Raw genomic sequence first — 22,500 nt, forward strand, 5'->3', positions numbered from 1 at the left:
AAAATGTAATCAGTACACCTGTTCAAAAATGTAATCAATACACCTGTTCAAAAATGTAATCAGTACACCTGTTAAAAAATGTAATCAGTACACCTGTTCAAAAATGTAAGCAGGACACCTGTGGAATAAAGTAACCCGGACAGCTGTGGAATAAAGTAACCAGGACACCTGTGGAATAAAGTAACCAGGACACCTGTGGAATAAAGTAACCAGGACACCTGTGGAATAAAGTAACCAGGACACCTGTGGAATAAAGTAACCAGGACACCTGTGGAATAAAGTAACCAGGACACCTGTGGAATAAAGTAACCAGGACAGCTGTGGAATAAAGTAACCAGGACACCTGTGGAATAAAGTAACCAGGACAGCTGTGGAATAAAGTAACCAGGACACCTGTGGAATAAAGTAACCAGGACAGCTGTGGAATAAAGTAACCAGTACACCTGTGGAATAAAGTAACCAGTACACCTGTGGATTAAAGTAACAGGTACACTTGTGGATTAAAGTAACCGGTACACTTGTGGATTAAAGTAACCGGTACACCTGTGGATTAAAGTAACCGGTACACCTGTGGATTAAAGTAACCGGTACACCTGTGGATTAAAGTAACCGGTACACCTGTGGATTAAAGTAACCGGTACACCTGTGGATTAAAGTAACCAGTGCACCTGTGGAATAAAACACCCAGTACACCTGTAGCATGAAATAGCCAGCAATGAATACAATGCCATTGGTGCAGTCTTGTAAAGAAGAATTCATAATCCTCGACTTGTGCCATAAACAACCATACTAATCAATTAAACCATCTAGGGATTTTTCAATCAAGCGATCATTGAAATACATCCGTTGGGGTTGGGTTTTTCCTCGGTTGATTGTACGACCAATCAATACACCAATGACTGAACTACGTAGGCCCTACACAGGGGTTGGGTTTTTCCTTCGGATGGCTCTAAAACCAATCAATCAACCGATCATTGAACTACGTACGTGGAGATTTGGTTTTCCCTCTGGTGATTATAAGACAAATCTCCCCTTCTTCTTCATTCATTGGCTGCAACTCCCATGTTCACTCGTGTTTGTTTCTGCACGAGTAGGTTTTTCGTATATGGCCGTTTTTACCCCGCCATTTAGGCAGCCATACGCCGACTTCGGGGGAAGACCAACGAATCAATGAACTACGTAGGAAGAGGTTGGGTTATCCCTCGGATGGTTCCAAGATAGTTGAATCAATCATATCATATCATTGCACTACGTGCGTAGGGATTTGTTTTTCTCTTGGGTGAATCTAAAACCAATCTCACCTTCTTCTTCTTCTTGTTCGTTCATGGGCTGAAAGTCCAACATTCACTCGTGTTTTTGCACTTGTGGATGTTTAAGTATATGTCCGTTTTAACCCCACAATCGAGGCAGTCATATTTTGGGAGAACATAAGACCAATGAATCAACTAATTATTATCTCACATACGTTAGAGATACCACTCAGTAGATAACAATATCGTTCAAACCACATGTGTGTGTATCATGTAAATGATGTGGTGTCAAGCAAGTCTGGCAGGGACCTCTTGTTCCACTGCTTATGATGCCACAGTCACCGAGACAAACGTCATTGAAGGAAAAACATGTGCACTCGCTAATTCCCCTCCATTAATGTTTAAAACTAACACGTCACGCTACAATTTCTAGAGTGACGTTTTTTTGCTTAGACGTAATAGATTGCATAGGGCTTTGGCAGAGATCGAGGTTCCCAAAAAAGTGTCTTCAATTTGGCCGCCTCGACTGCGGGACGTTTTGAGTAAGATACACGTAAGTACAGTATGTAGAATAAACAGAATACTGCATGGCTTGCTGTGTCGTACCAGGTTTACACTCGTTCTTTTTTCAAATAGTGAACAGCTGCTCGCCTTTGCTCGCAGTTCAATAATTATTTTTTTAAAAAACCTCGTGTAAATCTGGTACGACACAGCAAGCTATGTAGTATTCTCTATTTGCACTACGTACGTAGGGGTTGGGTTTTCCCTCGGGTGGCTGGCAGTCCAGCATGGCCTGAGTTCCGTCCTGTACTGTCACGTCAGACGGCTGCCGCACAAAGTCTGCCTCCAGGACTGCACAACAGAGACACACCCTGTTACAGTTTGCACACACAGCATGTGTTAATCATCACCATCAACATCATCATCATCATCATCATCATCATCATCATCATCATCATCATCGGCATCGTCGTCACCTTCACCATCATCATCATCATCATCATCATCACCATCATCACCACCATCATCATCATCATCATCATCATAATCGTCATCATCATCATGAAACAAAAGCCTGTACCTAGTGTATGAGAGGGAGGGGCTTCTTAAAAAAAAAGGGGTACAAGGGCTGCGTCTGGGTTCCATCCCCCGGCAGTGGGACCCCGGCAGTGGGACCCTCCCAAGATGCTGTGGAAATGTAGCATTTGAAAGGGTTCATTTGGGTCTCTCCTTGAGACAAAAGGTACATTCACAAGGAAAGGGGGGAGGGGGGTTCCAGAACCCACAAAACCTTCGTAGATCCGGCCAGGCCATGGGTAGACGTATTATTTGCCCCTTTTCGCAAGAGTTTCAACGATATACAACACACACACACACACTCACGCACGCAAGCCGGACACACACACACACACACACACACACACACATATATACACACATACACACGCATGCACACACTCCCCCACACACGCAGACACAAACACACACACACACACCCACACACACACATACACACTCTCACTCTTACCGACACAACCCCACACACATCCTCCCCTTCCCCACGCACACCAACCAACACCAGATGCGAACTCACAGGCCATGTAGATGGATCCAGCCTGACTGGTCTCGGAGGCCCACGACCGCACTGTTTTGGGGTCCGGGTACCACGCCACGCACTCACACTGCAAAACCACAACACAGCTGCAGTCCTTGTACGGCGTGACCAATAACACTTCAACAATAACAACAACAACAACAACAACAACAACAACAACAACACCTGACCATCTTTATTTCATAATAATCAACAGTTTACGAGCAGATTGTCAAGATGTGGGCAAGTCTCTACACACACAGGGTCGACCACAACACGATATTGAACTCAGCAATGTATACTGTTAGTGATTCAAACAATATTATTTACAGTACATACATCTTTATGGTTCAAAGAATCAGGCGGGAAATGGAGCGGGGGGGGGAGCGGAGATATCAATGGTGACAAAGTTATGGTAAGAATATGAATAATATATTTAGTGGCTCAAGGCTATCTGCATGCATGCATAAGGCATACAAAGAGAGAGTTAAGAAGTTATAACATTTAAAACGTACACACATATTTCGCTGTTCAAAAACAATATGCAAGATGGCAAAAATATCGTAAAATGTTTCAAAGTTACCGAAGATAAGGAAACAAATCCCGTGTGTTAAACAGTGGGTCCAATGTTGTGGGTTTTGTACGACGACATAGATCCTTTAGTGAGCATTGATGGTAGGCATTAACATTTCAATACCAAAAATATATTCATACTGTTTGGAAAATTCAGGCGGCATGACAGTTGAAAGAAACCCACGGTTAGATGGTCTGTCAGAATGAAAGGTTGGCAGTGCAAAAAAGGATATACAAAATATACGACGGTTTAAGGTGAATCGAATGTATAAAAGGACGAAACAAGACAAACAAGACATGGACAAAACAACAAGAAACACATTTAGTGCGAAAGAGGTTATTGCAGTCATAACAGAGGCGTGGACAACCACGCTTTCACTCAGCAACGTCGCATTGCCCATGCCCCCATCCACCACCCCACCCCCCTCCCCCCAACTCCAATCATTTGTGTAGACAAATGGAGTAAAGCTTTGCGTTTGCACAGTGCGATGCCCGTGGTTCATCATGTTGCGCACATCACACACTCGCTTGCCGGAAAACCCTGGTGCCGGAAAACCCTGGTGTTCCAATGCCGGAAAACCCTGGTGTTCCAATGCTGGAAAACCCTAGTGTTCCAATGCCGGAAAACCATGGTGTTCCAATGCCGGAAAACCCTGGTATTCCAATGCCGGAAAACCCTGGTGTTCCAATGCTGGAAAACCCTAGTGTTCCAATGCCGGAAAACCATGGTGTTCCAATGCTGGAAAACCCTAGTGTTCCAATGCCGGAAAACCCTGGTGTTCCAATGCCGGAAAACCATGGTGTTCCAATGCTGGAAAACCCTAGTGTTCCAATGCCGGAAAACCCTGGTGTTCCAATGCCGGAAAACCCTGGTGTTCCAATGCCGGAAAACCCTGGTGTTCCAATGCAGCGAGACCAAGAGTCCAGCGAGAAACTTTCAACACTATTAAATCGTTGGATGGATACAGCAAAGAAAAAAGACAGAACGAGAAGAGAATTGAAGACGACAGATAATTAAAAAACATGTCAGATATTCGAAATGTCAGATACATACAGAGTGTCAAATATACAGAATGTCAGATATATAAAATATTGGATACCAAGCTTCAGACAAAAAAGGGTATTTTTGATACAAAAAATGTACAATTGACTGGCGGTATATTTTGTTTTGGAAAGTTGAAAACTGGCGAATATATGACACAAGAGTATATTTGAATAGACAGGGATGTTATACATGTGTACATATTAATTCCGGTACACTTTATCTGACACGGGCTTACGACGCGGACACTTAGGATGTATAAGGAGATGTCAGGTCATGATTGCACATACAATGAGATTGAATATTTCAACCGTAAACAATTCCATTAATGTGTATGTGATTAAGCAATGTATTTACTTTTTTTTTTAAACAATGGTGCAGCTCAACACTAATCAATCAATAATTCGAAAAACGTTTTGCCGGTGTTGCCGGTGTTGCCGTCGGAAGCAAACAGAGATACCAACTCAAAGTTGAGCAGTATATTTATAGACAGGGTGAGTAAAACAGAAACACGGACACAGATACCAACTCAAAGTTGAGCAGTATATTTATAGACAGGGTGAGTAAAACAGAAACACGGACACAGATACCAACTCAACGTTGAGCAGTATATGTATAGACAGGGTGAGTAAAACAGAAACACGGACACAGATACCAACTCAACGTTGAGCAGTATATGTATAGACAGGGTGAGTAAAACAGAAACACGGACACAGATACCAACTCAACGTTGAGCAGTATATGTATAGACAGGGTGAGTAAAACAGAAACACGGACACAGATACCAACTCAACGTTGAGCAGTATATGTATAGACAGGGTGAGTAAAACAGAAACACGGACACAGATACCAACTCAAAGTTGAGCAGTATATTTATAGACAGGGTGAGTAAAACAGAAACACGGACAGAGATACCAACTCAAAGTTGAGCAGTATATTTATAGACAGGGTGAGTAAAACAGAAACACGGACACAGATAAAACCATAATCATGGCAAAGCAACAGATTTATAAAAAAAAACAAGTCGCGTAAGGCGAAATAACAACATTTAGTCAAGCTGTCGAACTCACAGAATGAAACTGAACGCATTGCATTTTTTCCGCAAGACCGTACACTCGTAGCATCGTCTGTCCACCGCTCGTGGCAAAGGCAGTGAAATTAACAATCCAGAAAAGCGCGGTAGCGGTTGCGCTGAGGAGGATAGCACGCTTTTCTATATCTCTATTCTTTTTAACTTTCTGAACGTGTTTTTAATCCAAACATATCATATTTATATGTTTTTGGAATCAGGAACGGACAAGGAATAAGATGAAATTGTTTTTAAATCGATTTCAAAAATTAAATTTTAATCATAATTTTTATATTTTTAATTTTCAGAGCTTGTTTTTAATCCGAATATAATACATGTATATGTTTTTGGAATCAGAAAATGATGAAGAATACGATAAATGTAATTTTGGATCGTGTTATAAAAAAATAATTTTGATTACAATTTTCAGATTTTTAATGACCAAAGTCATCAATTAATTTTTAAGCGTCCAAGCTGAAATGCAATTCCAAAGTCCGGCCTTTGTCGAAGATTGCTTGGCCAAAATTTCAATCACTTTGATTGAAAAATGAGGGTGTGACAGTGCCGCCTCAACTTTTACAAAATGCCGGATATGACGTCATCAAAGACATTTATCGAAAAAATGAAAAACACATCTGGGGATATCATACCCAGGAACTCTCATGAAAAATTTCATAAAGATTGGTCCAGTAGTTTACTCTGAATCGCTCTACACACACACACACACGCACACACACACACACACACACACACACACACACACACACACACACACGTACCTAAAGTGTGGATGGTTACCTAAGAGGCGGCACTGGGTGAAGTGCCTTTCTAGTGCACTTGCACTACAACAGCACTGGGTGCAGTACTCGCTCCGGCATCGAAGAATTTTGCACTAAAAAATGCACAAAATTTGACCTATTTCGTCGCCTATAGAGGACGGAAAGAATGTCATTTTGAACATTGTTATGACATTCTTTCCGTCAAAAAAGTCAATTTAACGGTGTTAAATGAAGCGACCATCCACACAATTAGGTTGCCATCCAGAGTTTAGGTTGCCATCCACGTGTGGATGGTTGCCTTATGGTGATTTAGGCAACCAAACCTGTGGAAACGGGGGTACACACACATACACACACACACACACACACACACACACACACACACACACACACACACACATACACCACGACCCTCGTCTCGATTCCCCCCTCTATGTTAAAAAGAAATTGAAATAGAATGCAAGAAAACGAATACAGTGCAACCAAGCGGATGAAAACAACACCCAAGACATAGCAGCGTGGGTACATAAGAAGCATAACCATGGTTGTAGTTGTTTTCAGATCGAATGACCAATGTCCATTTTTCACTGCAGTCGTGAGCTCTCACCTCAAAAGAGTCCTTGGAATGCACGAAAGAACAGAAACAAGGAAGCAATCAGAACAGGAGATCTATAGATGAGACTCAGTCTACAAACCAATTGTATAACGTATTCAAAAATATAAGAAACAACGAAACCATCAAAACAGCAGATCTATGACATCCAGTCTACAAACCAATGGTATAAAGTATTCAAAAATATAAGAAACAAGGAATTAATCAAAACAGCAGATCTCAACCAACAAACCAAATGTAGAAAGTATTCAAAACATATATTATTCTTGTTGAAGAGTAAACGTTCAAAGACAGCAATATTCCAGATGAATTTAAACAGCTGAGAATCTTACACAGCTGAGGCAGAGCGCCATGTTAGGATCTGATAAACAACACGCTCCAAACGCAGTATACACAATGTGCAAGAGACTAAGAGAGAGGTGTGCAGAACCAGTCTCCCCGCACCTTTGAGAATAACAAGCATTGTTCAAAATTAACAAGCTACTTTCATCTTCAATTTTCACTCTCAATATTCACTCTAAATTATCACTATTCATTTCACTCTCAATTTTCACTATCAATATTCACTCTCAATTTTCACTCTCAATATTCACTATCAATATTCACTCTCAATTTTCACTCTCAATTTTCACTCTCAATTTTCACTATCAATTTCACTATCAATTTTCACTCTCAATTTTCACTCTCAATATTCACTCTCAATTTTCACTCTCAATATTCACTCTCAATTTTCACTCTCAATTTTCACTATTCATCTCACTCTCAATTTTCACTATCAATATTCACTATCAATTTCACTCTCAATTTTCACTCTCAATTTTCACTATCAATTTCACTATCAATTTTCACTATCAATTTTCACTATTCATTTCACTCTCAATTTTCACTATTCATTTCACTCTCAATTTTCATTATCAATATTCACTATCAATAATCACTCTCAATTTTCACTCTCAATATTCACTATCAATATTCACTCTCAATTTTCACTCTCAATTTTCACTCTCAATTTTCACTCTCAATTTTCACTTTCAATTTTCACTCTCAATTTTCACTCTCAATATTCACTCTCAATTTTCACTCTCAATATTCACTCTCAATTTTCACTCTCAATTTTCACTCTCAATTTTCACTGTCAATTTTCACTATCAATTTTCACTATCAATTTTCACTATCAATTTTCACTATCAATTTTCACTATCAATTTTCACTATCAATTTTCACTATTCATTTCACTCTCAATTTTCACTATTCATTTCACTCTCAATTTTCACTATCAATATTCACTATCAATATTCACTCTCAATTTTCACTATCAATATTCACTCTCAATATTCACTCTCAATATTCACTCTCAATTTCACTCTCAATTTCACTCTCAATTTGCACTCTCAATATTCACTATCAATTTTCACTCTCAATTTTCACTCTCAATTTTCACTTTCAATATTCACTCTCAATATTCACTCTCAATATTCACTCTCAATATTCACTCTCAATTTGCACTCTCAATTTGCACTCTCAATTTTCACTCTCAATTTTCACTCTCAATTTTCACTCTCAATCATCACTATTCATTTCACTCTCAATTTTCACTATCAATATTCTCTCTCAATTTTCACTCTCAATTTTCACTATCAATTTTCACTATCAATTTTCACTATCAATTTTCACTATCAATTTTCACTATCAATTTTCACTATCAATTTTCACTATCAATGCGAATGAAAGTTTCTTTTGCATCTCGATGCTTGTTATTCTATAAGACGCCAGGAGATTGCTTCCGCGTAATCCTCACTTACTCTATTGCACATGTCAGTCATGTCATATGCATGTAGAGTGCTTACTTCCCCTTGTCTGTCAGATCTTCAAACAGCTGAATGATACGACAACCAAAGTGGAGGAACCGAGATAGAAGTGGATCTACACACCTTAAAGATCCGTTCCACGTTCCTTAGCTGCGTGGAAAACACATCAGTATGACACACATTATCATCACACATCAGTATGACACACATTATCATCACACATTCGGTGCACCACTGTCATCGCCAACGTTGTAGGGATAATTGGATTTCTGACAGTAGAGCTATATTTTGATTTGTGTTGTTGTTGTTGTTGTAGTTGTTGTTGTTGTTGTTGTTGTTGTTGTTGTTGGTGTTGTTGTTGGTGTGTGTGTGTGTGTGTGTGTCTGTGTGTGTGTGTGTGTGTGTGTGTGTGTGTGTGTGTGTGTGCGTGTGCTATTGTTTGATGAAGACGATCTCACAATAAGTGGGACCACGCACAATAAAGTTCTACACTCAAGACAAGTAAAGGAAAGTTAAAGATCGTCCGAGTCTCCTCAACTATTCACCCAAGATTTTCTGATCCTAAGCAAAGCATGCGCACCAGAACCGCAATAAGACTTTGTATCAGGCACACGAAGCCAATACTGTAGTAGCGGAGGAGTTAGTAGACGTTTTGCCCAATAAGATCAGTCAGTTTGTTTTAGATTAGTAAATGAACATACATACGTTCGAGAATTGTTTGTTGCACATTCACTGCTGTTAGTTATCGTTCGTGCATCATTAGTATGCTACTTGCACGAGCAGTGAAAACAATCTGCTATAAACACCTTGAAGCAAACTTAATTCAACCTGTATAATTATACGATAAGCTCATCTAAACATGCTTGTCATGGCGAAGTCAGCGTGAACTATGTACAGTGGATTTACTGCAGGTGTCACTGAATATTCTTCATTTATGGTACCCTGTTTGTGCTGGACCATCATTGTACAAGGGTCAGAACACTTGCCTATAACCGTGGTTGTCAAGGGCGACACTATCCAGTGTAAACAGTCCAGCTCACTGTCTGAGACCTGACCGACCTTTCACAAGGGATAAGACAATCCCTCCACTTAGGAACAAACCAACAACGCAACAGCTTGCTTGTTTTCTGTGCAGAATTGAAATTTGAATGAATCCATTCCTTAACGGACATTAGGCCAAATAAAAATATATGTTGGTTTAGGGTAACCCGACCGACCCTATTTATTCCTGCAGACCCTAACATTTTTTTTCATTTCTTTCAAAAATCCCAACTTTGGGGACAATTTTCGAACCATAAGGTACTAGTAACCTTTAAAATCGACCAAATTTAATTAAAAAAATATTTTTAAAAAGCCGACCTACCGACCCTTTCTTTTTGGGTCACGTTACTCTAAACCAACAAATATTTTTGTTTGGCCTCAGTGTCAATCTGCAAATTGAATTCATCAATAAATGTCCAATCGGCACAGAAACTATCAAACCTATTGCTTTCTGGGTAATTGTCAAAGTGGAGGGGAGGTCTTATCCCATGTGAATGCTTGGCCAGATCTGAGAGACTGTGCTTTGATTGTCCTACGCGTTGGATGCTAGAATACCTCTGTGGTAAAAAGCAGTAATTGAGTGTGATTTGTTAGATCTCAGAGAGCTACAGAGGGGGAAGTGTGTGTTGTGTGGATGTAGATGTATGCCTTAGTGGGGTCTCAGAGAGCTACAGAGGGGAGGTGTGTGTTGTGTGGAGGTGTGTGTTGTGGGGATGTAGATGTATTCCTTAGTGGGGTCTCAGAGAGCTACAGAGGGGAGGTGTGTGTTGTGTGGAGGTGTGTGTTGTGGGGATGTAGATGTATGCCTTAGTGGGGTCTCAGAGAGCTACAGAGGGGAGGTGTGTGTTGTGTGGAGGTGTGTGTTGTGGGGATGTAGATGTATGCCTTAGTGGGGTCTCAGAGAGCTACAGAGGGGAGGTGTGTGCTGTGTGGAGGTGTGTGTTGTGGGGATGTAGATGTATGCCTTAGTGGGGTCTCAGAGAGCTACAGAGGGGAGGTGTGTGTTGTGTGAAGGTGTGTGTTGTGTGGAGGTGTGTGTTGTGGGGAGGTGTGTGTTGTGTGGAGGTGTGTGTTGTGTGGAGGTGTGTGCTGTGTGGAGGTGTGTGGTGTGTGGAGGTGTGTGTTGTGTGGAGGTGTGTGTTGTGTGGAGGTGTGTGCTGTGTGGAGGTGTGTGGTGTGTGGAGGTGTGTGTTGTGTGGAGGTGTGTGGTGTGGAGGTGATCGCCCCCTACCTTGTATTCCTCCTCGCGGAACGTGTTGACGAAGTTCTCCACCTCGGCGAAGGTGACGTTGAGCACCTTCCTGAGGTGTCTCAAGGTGCGGTCATGCTGGACCTCCAGCTTGTCTTCGTCGATACGCTGACCGTTACACTTCAACGTCATCAGGTCCGCGCCTGAACATGAGACAGAGCAGCCAGACGTTACACACCAATCATAAGACAGAGATACAGACAGAGATACAGACAGAGATACAGACAGGGCTGTAAGACAGAGATACAGACAGGGCTGTAAGACAGAGATACAGACAGAGCTGTAAGACAGAGATACAGACAGGGCTGTAAGACAGAGATACAGACAGAGCTGTAAGACAGAGATACAGACAGGGCTGTAAGACAGAGATACAGACAGAGCTGTAAGACAGAGATACAGACAGGGCTGTAAGACAGAGATACAGACAGGGCTGTAAGACAGAGATACAGACAGGGCTGTAAGACAGAGATACAGACAGGGCTGTAAGACAGAGATACAGACAGAGCTGTAAGACAGAGATACAGACAGGGCTGTAAGACAGAGATACAGACAGAGCTGTAAGACAGAGATACAGACAGAGCTGTAAGACAGAGATACAGACAGGGCTGTAAGACAGAGATACAGACAGAGCTGTAAGACAGAGATACAGACAGGGCTGTAAGACAGAGATACAGACAGGGCTGTAAGACAGAGATACAGACAGGGCTGTAAGACAGAGATACAGACAGAGCTGTAAGACAGAGATACAGACAGGGCTGTAAGACAGAGATACAGACAGAGCTGTAAGACAGAGATACAGACAGGGCTGTAAGACAGAGATACAGACAGAGCTGTAAGACAGAGATACAGACAGGGCTGTAAGACAGAGATACAGACAGAGCTGTAAGACAGAGATACAGACAGAGCTGTAAGACAGAGATACAGACAGAGATACAGACAGAGATACAGACAGGGCCGAGGGCCACGAACAGAAAGTGGGTGCCACCCACAAGGGAGCGAACAAATTGTAGGGTCTGATTGGTTGATATCACAACAAATCTCACTTTCAACCAATCAACACTGCGGCTGGCTCCCGTTTGGGTGGCAACTTGGTCGTGCACCTCACCCCTGATGTCCTGTTAGATCTGAACGCAGACCGTTACACCGTAACGTGATCAGATCCCTACCTCACTACAAGACAGGGCGGCCAGACGTTACACGCGGGGATCAGTTTTGACACAGGACATTGAGTTATAAGACAGAGATATACAAACAGATATGTTCTGTTTGGTTTGAAGAAGATACGCAGGCATTAACACTGCAACGTCATCAGGTCCGCGCCTGAATAGCACGTAGAGTAGCTGGTCGATACACACAGTAGTTTTGAGACAAGACGTCCTGATGTGACATACAACAACCAGTCACAGCCATTCACACGCACTCATCATGCCCACTCACAGACACGCGCACACACACGCACTCACTTACACACACGCACACACACACACACACACACACACACACACACACACACACACACACACACACACACACCCACCCACACACACACACACACACGACACACACACACACACAAACACACACATTTGATTTAGATGTGATGTGATGTGATGCGATGATGTGATGTGATGATGTGATGTGATGATGTGATGTGATGTGACGTGATGTGATGTGATGTGATGTGATCTGATGTGATCTGATGTGATGTGATGTGATGTGATGTGATGTGATGTGATGTGATGTGATGTGATGTGATGTGATCTTATGTGATCTGATGTGATGTGATGTGATTTGAGAAGCGAGACGTACCGTCGACGTCACAGACGATGGAGACGGGCTCGGTGGGTGTAACGTAGACCTCTTTCTGCGGCTCAGCGTTGAAGACAGGCCCCATTGTGTCGCGCTCGTTGCGGGGCTTGGCCGTGTCCGTGGCCACTGTCGTCTGCTCCATGTCCTTCTCCTCACCCTCCTCTGTCACGTCTGAAACCCAAACACAGACGATGACAGATTCACTTGAATGTCATTTCGTTTAGAATTAAAAAATATCAAGAACGGAAGGTTATTTGTATTATTTTTTTTTTTTTATTACTTCTTATGTTTTAGATTTTTGCCTCTTCGTTCAAAGAAGATTTTATTCAATTTGAACATGGCACAACTATATAAGAAAACCAATAGGGACACGAACTCAAGCAAACGCCTTCATCACGTGTGTCGTGCAGACAAATGACATATCGTCGGACATACAATACTGATAAACTATATAAATATAACACTCAACTCTGAAATCAAAGCAAACCACCAAAACAAATCCAAATTCTTCAGCGTCATGTACATCTAAAGAGATGAAGATATATCTTAGACTAAATGTACGTACCTGTCCGAAATAATCTGTTTTGTTTGCCCCTCAAGCGTGGCATTTAGAAGGGAAACAGGGTCTGATCTAGGGGAGGGGTGAAGGTGGTTCTGGGCTCAGAACGCCCCCCCCCCACCCCCCACCCCCCCCCCCCCCCCCCCCCGTACCGCGCGAATCTACCTTTGTTTCTCAAGCAGAGATCCAACCTACCCCTTTCAAATGCTAGTTTTCAACATAACCTGGGGGTAACCTCCCACCTGACTTTGGACACCTGCTTTACTTTAGAAGTCCCTCCCTCTCATACACTCCATCGAAGCGACGTGGTAGGGAAAAGTTGCTGTAGAAAGTTTGCTATGTGAACGGCACTTTAGTGGGGAGAGTTTACCTTGCACGGTCAGTGTGGCGATCTCGCTGTGCCTCCGGGCCGCGTCGTTCTTGACCACACACTCGTAGCTGCCTGCGTCCTGCGCACGTGACGTCACGATGGTCAAGCTGCCGTCTGCTCCAATCACGTAGTTGTCGTCCTTGTCAGGGTTGACTCGTTTGTCGTCCTTACGCCACACCAGCTGTTACACAACATTACGTCATCACGTTACATCATAGCCACTGTCACACACCATTACGTCATCACGTTACGTCATAGCCACTGTCACACAACATTACGTCATCACGTTACGTTATATTCACTGTAACACAACATGACCTCATCACGTTACGTCATAGCCACTGTCACACACCATCACGTCATCACATTACGTCATAGCCACTGCTACACAACAACATTTTTAAGTCATTATTGCATGCACTAAATATGTACTGTTTACAATTGTAGACATTGTTGGTGCTTTTCCTTTGAAACCGACCATTCGGATCCAGGGCACTAAACCTTGTAATTAAAATGTAGTAGCAGGTCACAGAGCTAAGTTTTGTGTTTCAGATGTAGTCCTGAAAACACTTCGCCTAACCGTTTTAGATGTAGTCCTGAAAACACATCGCCTAACCGTTTCAGATCTGATGATGACACCATCGCTCCACTTGGTCACATACAAAACTCAACATCCTGACTGCTGGCTGTGGTCAGCTGGCACTGTTTGTTGGCTGTGGTCAGCTGGCACTGTTTGATGGCTGTGGTCAGCTGGCACTGTTTGATGGCTGTGGTCAGCTGGCACTGTTTGATGGCTGTGGTCAGCTGGCACTGTTTGATGGCTGTGGTCAGCTGGCACTGTTTGATGGCTGTGGTCAGCTGACACTGTTTGATGGCTGTGGTCAGCTGGCACTGTTTGATGGCTGTGGTCAGCTGGCACTGTTTGATGGCTGTGGTCAGCTGGCACTGTTTGATGGCTGTGGTCAGCTGGCACTGTTTGATGGCTGTGGTCAGCTGGCACTGTTTGATGGCTGTGGTCAGCTGGCACTGTTTGATGGCTGTGGTCAGCTGGCACTGTTTGATGGCTGTGGTCAGCTGGCACTGTTTGATGGCTGTGGTCAGCTGGCACTGTTTGATGGCTGTGGTCAGCTGGCACTGTTTGATGGCTGTGGTCAGCTGGCACTGTTTGTTGGCTTATACGAAATGCATGGGTTGGATTCTGTATATTCCAGAAATCCGGATTCGTAATGTCTGGTGACGTTTTTCTGGTTGTTAATTATACAAATCCTTCAGCATCTAGGGGCCCCCAGACCCCCCCCCCCCCCCCCCCCCCCCGCCCATTTAAAATTCGTCAGGATTCATGACATGTTTCAGTCCCACCCATGCAAATGGATGCACATACTGCACCGAGGCTGTCCATGTTGTCGCGAGGGAGTGATGGTCTATGTTGTGACGAGGGGACTGATGGTCTATGTTGTGACGAGGGGAGTGGTGGTTTATGTTGTCACGAGGGGAGTGGTGGTTTATGTTGTCACGAGGGGAGTGATGGTTTATGTTGTCACGAGAGTAGTGATGGTTTATGTGGTCACGAGGGGAGTGATGGTCTATGTTGTCACGAGGGGAGTGATGGTCTATGTTGTCACGAGGGAGTGATGGTCTATGTTGTCACGAGGGGAGTGATGGTCCATGTTGTCACGAGGGAGTGATGGTCTATGTTGTCACGAGGGGAGTGATGGTCTATGTTGTCACGAGGGAGTGATGGTCTATGTTGTCACGAGGGAGTGATGGTCCATGTTGTCACGAGGGAGTGATGGTCCATGTTGTCACGAGGGAGTGATGGTCTATGTTGTCACGAGGGGAGTGATGGTCCATGTTGTCACGAGGGGAGTGATGGTCTATGTTGTCACGAGGGAGTGATGGTCTATGTTGTCACGAGGGAGTGATGGTTTATGTTGTCACGAGGGGAGTGATGGTCTATGTTGTCACGAGGGAGTGATGGTCTATGTTGTCACGAGGGAGTGATGGTTTATGTTGTCACGAGGGGAGTGATGGTCTATGTTGTCACGAGGGAGTGATGGTTTATGTTGTCACGAGGGGAGTGATGGTCTATGTTGTCACGAGGGAGTGATGGTATATGTTGTCACGAGGGGAGTGATGGTCTATGTTGTCACGAGGGAGTGATGGTCTATGTTGTCACGAGGGAGTGATGGTCCATGTTGTCACGAGGGGAGTGATGGTCTATGTTGTTACGAGGGAGTGATGGTCTATGTTGTCACGAGGGAGTGATGGTCTATGTTGTCACGAGGGGATTGATGGTCCATGTTGTCACGAGGGGAGTGATGGTCTATGTTGTCACGAGGGAGTGATGGTCCATGTTGTCACAAGGCAGTGATGGTCCATGTTGTCACGAGGGAGTGATGGTCCATGTTGTGACGAGGGAGTGATGGTCCATGTTGTGACGAGGGAGTGATGGTCTATGTTGTCACGAGGGACTGATGGTCTATGTTGTCACGAGGGAGTGATGGTCCATGTTGTCATGAGGGACTGATGGTCTATGTTGTCACGAGGGAGTGATGGTCCATGTTGTCACGAGGGAGTGATGGTCTATGATGTCACGAGGGAGTGATGGTCTATGTTGTCACGAGGGACTGATGGTCTATGTTGTCACGAGGGAGTGATGGTCTATGTTGTCACAAGGGAGTGATGGTCTATGTTGTCACAAGGGAGTGATGGTATATGTTGTCACGAGGGGAGTGATGGTCTATGTTGTCACGAGTGAGTGATGGTCCATGTTGTCACGAGGGGAGTGATGGTCCATGTTGTCACGAGGGGAGTGATGGTCTATGTTGTTACGAGGGAGTGATGGTCTATGTTGTCACGAGGGAGTGATGGTCTATGTTGTCACGAGGGGATTGATGGTCCATGTTGTCACGAGGGGAGTGATGGTCTATGTTGTCACGAGGGAGTGATGGTCCATGTTGTCATGAGGGAGTGATGGTCCATGTTGTGACGAGGGAGTGATGGTCCATGTTGTGACGAGGGAGTGATGGTCCATGTTGTGACGAGGGAGTGATGGTCTATGTTGTCACGAGGGACTGATGGTCTATGTTGTCACGAGGGAGTGATGGTCCATGTTGTCATGAGGGACTGATGGTCTATGTTGTCACGAGGGAGTGATGGTCCATGTTGTCACGAGGGAGTGATGGTCTATGATGTCACGAGGGAGTGATGGTCTATGTTGTCACGAGGGACTGATGGTCTATGTTGTCACGAGGGAGTGATGGTCTATGTTGTCACGAGGGAGTGATGGTCTATGTTGTCACGAGGGAGTGATGGTCCATGTTGTCACGAGGGAGTGATGGTCCATGTTGTGACGAGGGAGTGATGGTCTATGTTGTCACGAGGGAGTGATGGTCTATGTTGTCACAAGGGAGTGATGGTCTATGTTGTCACGAGGGAGTGATGGTCTATGTTGTCACGGGGGAGTGATGGTCTATGTTGTCACGAGGGGAGTGGGTGGTCTATGTTGTCACGAGGGAATGATGGTCCATGTTGTCACGAGGGAGTGATGGTCCATGTTGTCACGAGGGGAGTGATGGTTTATGTTGTCACGAGGGAGTGATGGTCTATGTTGTCACGACGGGAGTGATGGTTTATGTGGTCACGAGGGGAGTGATGGTTTATGTTGTCACGAGGGAGTGATGGTCTATGTTGTCACAAGGGGAGTGATGGTCTATGTTGTCACGAGGGGAGTGATGGTCCATGTTGTCACGAGGGGAGTGATGGTCTATGTTGTCACGAGGGAGTGATGGTCTATGTTGTCACGAGGGAGTGATGGTCTACGTTGTCACGAGGGGAGTGATGGTCTATGTTGTCACGAGGGGAGCGATGGTCTATGTTGTCACGAGGGGAGTGATGGTCTATGTTGTCACGAGGGGAGTGATGGTTTATGTTGTCACGAGGGGAGTGATGTGTGAAGGAAATCACGAATAACATTGACAGGCAAAGTTTATAGTGATAGCCTCCACGCTTTTAGAGCACTAACCAGAGATAGTAGAGTATTGTAGATCCTGTGATATTCGCCAGAGAACTCAAGCAAAGGGAAAGACCAGAGATAATCCCTTAGATAACATGCCAAGGATAGAGACACCATTCAAGCGAGTAGCTAGCTATCGACCTCGTTGGCCCCTTGTCTCCTCCCACGGAGGAGAAGCACACGCACATCCTGACAGTCATCGACGTGGCGACTAGATTTCCGGAAGCAATACCACTGAAGAAGATAGACTCTGTTACAGTGGCCGAAGCACTGTTTTCTGTTTTCGCCAGGATGGGAATTCCCGATGAAAGCCAGTCAGACAATGGACCCCAGTTCACCTCAGACATGATGCGAGAGTTCCGGAAGTCACTCTCCATAAAAGGTGTATTTTCGTCGCCTTACCATGCGCAGTCCAATGGTATCGTCGCCTTACCATGCGCAGTCCAATGGTATCGTCGCCTTACCATGCGCAGTCCAATGGTATCGTCGCCTTACCATGCGCAGTCCAATGGTATCGTCGCCTTACCATGCGCAGTCCAATGGTATCGTCGCCTTACCATGCGCAGTCCAATGGTATCGTCGCCTTACCATGCGCAGTCCAATGGTATCGTCGCCTTACCATGCGCAGTCCAATGGTATCGTCGCCTTACCATGCGCAGTCCAATGGTATCGTCGCCTTACCATGCGCAGTCCAATGGTATCGTCGCCTTACCATGCGCAGTCCAATGGTATCGTCGCCTTACCATGCGCAGTCCAATGGTATCGTCGCCTTACCATGCGCAGTCCAATGGTATCGTCGCCTTACCATGCGCAGTCCAATGGTATCGTCGCCTTACCATGCGCAGTCCAATGGTATCGTCGCCTTACCATGCGCAGTCCAATGGTATCGTCGAGCGTCTGCACGGCACCCTGAAGCCCATGCTGAAGAAGGTCATCTCGACTCAACCAAGGCTATGGCACAGGTATCTGCCGGCATTACTCTTCGCCATCAGAGAACTGCCCAACGCAAGTACAGGATTTTCCCCATTCCAACTGCTCTTCGGAAGGCAACCGAAAGGACCCATCGACTTACTTGCCAACGCCTGGACTGGCAGAGAGAGTGCCCAGGAGGCAAAGACTACCTACCAATACGTCATTGACTTGAAGACCATGATCTACGACGCCTGTAAGGTGGCACACGACGCAGTGGACAATGCCAGAGCGATTCAGAAGCATCACCACGACAAGAGATTCACAAGGAGGAAGTTCGCAGTCGGAGACCAAGTTCTGCTACTTCTACCGACTACAGCAAACAAGTTCCATATGCAGTGGAAAGGCCCTTACAGAGTTGTGGAAGTTTTCAACAATGACCACAGAATTGACATGTTGACCACGCAGAAGGTATACCATGCCAACATGCTCAAGCTCTACGTAGACAGAGGCAACAGCACCGCAAGAATGACAACAGAGAAGAAGAAGAAGTGCCAGACAACGATGTCAAACCAGATGCTAGTACCGAAGACAATACCCTACCACCAGATCGTAGGAAACAACGTGTGTCCCCAGGGCACCAAGCCAACAGCGGTAGCAGTATTGCTAGAAGAAGAGGACGGAACACCATTCAACCTTGAGACTGTGGAACTGCCACAGGATGAGGCAACTTCCAGCTGGAAGGAGGCCCACATCGATGAAGAGTTGGACCCTGATCAAGTCCAGGAGGTTGAAGCAGCGTTCCGTGAGTTCAAGCAATGTTTAAGAGCATCACCAGGAGCATCAAGAGGCACAGTAAGTCCATTCAATCCGGGTGACGACAGACAGTACGCGGACGAAACAGTACCCACTGCCATTCGCAGCATGGAAAGACATCATATAGGAGGTGAAGGAACTACGAGAGTTAGGGATCATCGAACCCTCCACATCCCCATACTGCTCCCAAGAAGAATTCGACGCGGAAACGTATGTGTTTGAACCTGAGGGCCCTTAACAAGATAACAGTTTTCGACGCAAAACCCATTCCTAATCCTGAAGAGATTTGTGCATCATTGGCAGGTGCAAAGTATTTCACCAAACTCGACTTGGCCAAAGGCTACTACCAGATCTTCATTGAGAAGAAAGACAGACCAAAGACGGCATTTCAGACACCACAAGGACGCATGCAGTTTTGCCGGGTACCCTTTGGACTAGTCTCAGCCCCAGCGACATTTGCGAGAGCCATGTGAGAGCTGCTCGGCACGAGCACCATCAATTTCTTTGATGACATTCTCATCGCCAGCGTTACCTGGCGCCAACACGTGACAGCTACACGTGAGACTCTCCAGGCACTATGCGCAGGCGGGTTTACAGCCAAGCCAAGTAAAGTGTATGCTGGATTCAGGAAACTGGAGTTTTTGGGACACACGATCGGAAAGGGAGAACTGAGACCCATCAGAGAAAACGTCGAGTCAATCTTGAAGATCACCGCACCAGCGACCAAGAAACAAGTGAGATCGTTGCTGGGAATGATCGGATATTACAAGAAGTTCGTTCCATCCTACTCAACACTGACAGCACCGATGACCAAGCTCTTGGCAGGCCGCCAGAAAGGGCCCGTCACATAGACAGACGAATGTGCACTGGCTTTCGAGCAGATCAGCAAATTTCTCTCCAGAGGACCTGTCCTGAAGCTGCCGGATCTCAGCAAGCCGTTTGCAGTGAGGACGGACGCCAGTGGCACAGGCATCGGAGGAGTCTTGTTGCAGGTACATGATGGAATGCAGCTTCCAACAGCGTTTGCCAGCAGGAAACTACTCCCACGAGAGACACGCTACAGTACAATCGAGAGAGAGTGCTTAGCCATTGTCTGGACACTGACCAAGTTCCAGAGATACCTTTGGGGGCAGAAATTTCACCTGGAGACAGATCACAGACCACTTCAGTACATCACGTCGTCGTCGTACAAGAACGCGAGGATCATGCGCTGGTCACTGTCACTCCAGGAATTCCGCTTCACCATCAAGAGTCTGCCAGGGGACGACAACATCTTCGCTGACATTCTGTCACGATCAGGATCGGATCAACAGATTCCATACGCACCTTAGCAGGTCGGAGGATGCCTGAGAAAAGAATGGAACATTCTTTTTTTTCAGGGGGGGACGTGTGAAGGAAATCACGAATAACATTGACAGGCAAAGTTTATAGTGATAGCCTCCACGCTTTTAGAGCGCTAACCAGAGATAGTAGCGTGATGTAGAGAAGTGTATGGCACGTTCTGTGAATTCAACTCACTGGCCGAGAGAGTTGACTTTGTACATCGCAACGAAAGTAAAGTTATATTTAACCACTGTCCAGCGACAGGGAGGGGTTGTCACGGGAATCGACCGGGAGAAAGGAAGCCCGAGTAGAGCACTTAACAGGTAAATGGAATAAGCATTTGAGTATCGTTAATGTTTATCGCATAAGTTGAATCGACTAACACTGTAACTTTAAACATAGCAGACAGGTATCTAAGACAAGATGTCCGCTATTTATGTTGTGCAGTGCGTCGTATAACCGGTCAGACAGGAAGGTAGCGACCAGATGACGGCACCAAGGATCTGAGAAGTCGCCGTAATTATCTTACCTATTGGCTCGCCTAGCGGAGATTCGACGGGATTTCTAGACGCTAGAGCACGGTTATTTTGTGTCCGTATAGTTGGACCCTAGAGGTCACTGGGTGATAGTTACTGCGTAGACCGAGGTCGCCAGTAAAAGGATTTAGTAGTAAATACATTTCCTAGTGTACGGCTATAGAAGCTGTGTGATTCTGTGTAGGACCAGAATTAAAATATGTCTACAAGAACTTGCTTACTTAAGAGATACAGAATATTTAGTAGACAGAGTAGACGGTGATTTTTGACTATACAAGAGCCGTGAGTCGTTACACTTAAAATAGATATCGTGCGCCTATGAGGTCACGGACTGGTTGTATTTCTTTACCTGATTGAAGAGTAGAGAGTTTTGATAGCGCAATTGTACGAGATTGTCATCTCTAGTTGTTTTTGCTACAAAACTGTGAGTACCGGATTTTTTGAGTATCTAACCTTTATGTTCATGATTGTGTGTATTTGTGTGTATGCTGTCATAACTGATTAATACAGTGGAGGGAACTTACATTTGGAGTTGTGTTTGATTCCTGTATGACAGCGTACTAGCGCATTTGCATTCATTCACATGATGGTCTATGTTGTCACGAGGGGAGTGATGGTCTATGTTGTCACGAGGGGAGTGATGGTTTATGTTGTCACGAGGGGAGTGATGGTTTATGTTGTCACGAGGGGAGTGATGGTTTATGTTGTCACGAGGGGAGTGATGGTTTATGTTGTCACGAGGGTAGTGATGGTCTATGTTGTCACGAGGGGAGTGATGGTCTATGTTGTCACGAGGGGAGTGATGGTCTATGTTGTCACGAGGGGAGTGATGGTCTATGTTGTCACGAGGGGAGTGATGGTCTATGTTGTCACGAGGGGAGTGATGGTCTATGTTGTCACGAGGGGAGTGGTGGTCTAATCTTGTGTGAAATCCTGACCAGATCTGAGACGATGAGGCAAAGTGTTTTCACGAGGCGGGGTGGGCCTTTAAAATAAATGAAAACGAAATTGCTTCCCACCTCCGGCAAGGGTTCTCCCTCCGGTGGAATGCAGCTGAAGACAGCCAGGGAACCCGCGCTCACTGTCTGACTCATTGGCTCTTCCATGAATTTTTTCTTCAGATCTGAAAAAATAAAATAAAAATT

General features: G+C 44.9%; 1 protein-coding gene across 1 annotated transcript in view; it reads right to left on the reverse strand.

The window, feature by feature from the left end:
• Positions 1–22,500, reverse strand: part of LOC138972024 (uncharacterized) — an 82,333-nt gene that overhangs the window by 40,217 nt on the left and 19,616 nt on the right. Inside the window, exons 4-9 of the mRNA XM_070344865.1 lie at positions 22,375–22,478; positions 13,757–13,937; positions 12,828–12,998; positions 11,001–11,161; positions 2,845–2,932; positions 1,999–2,102 (exon numbers count right to left, since the gene is read on the reverse strand). Coding sequence (XP_070200966.1) covers positions 1,999–2,102; positions 2,845–2,932; positions 11,001–11,161; positions 12,828–12,998; positions 13,757–13,937; positions 22,375–22,478 — 809 coding nt within the window. The remainder of the gene's footprint in view (positions 1–1,998; positions 2,103–2,844; positions 2,933–11,000; positions 11,162–12,827; positions 12,999–13,756; positions 13,938–22,374; positions 22,479–22,500) is intronic.

Source organism: Littorina saxatilis, linkage group LG7 (assembly GCF_037325665.1).
Source record: "Littorina saxatilis isolate snail1 linkage group LG7, US_GU_Lsax_2.0, whole genome shotgun sequence".
Classification (NCBI taxonomy): Eukaryota; Metazoa; Mollusca; class Gastropoda; order Littorinimorpha; family Littorinidae; genus Littorina; species Littorina saxatilis.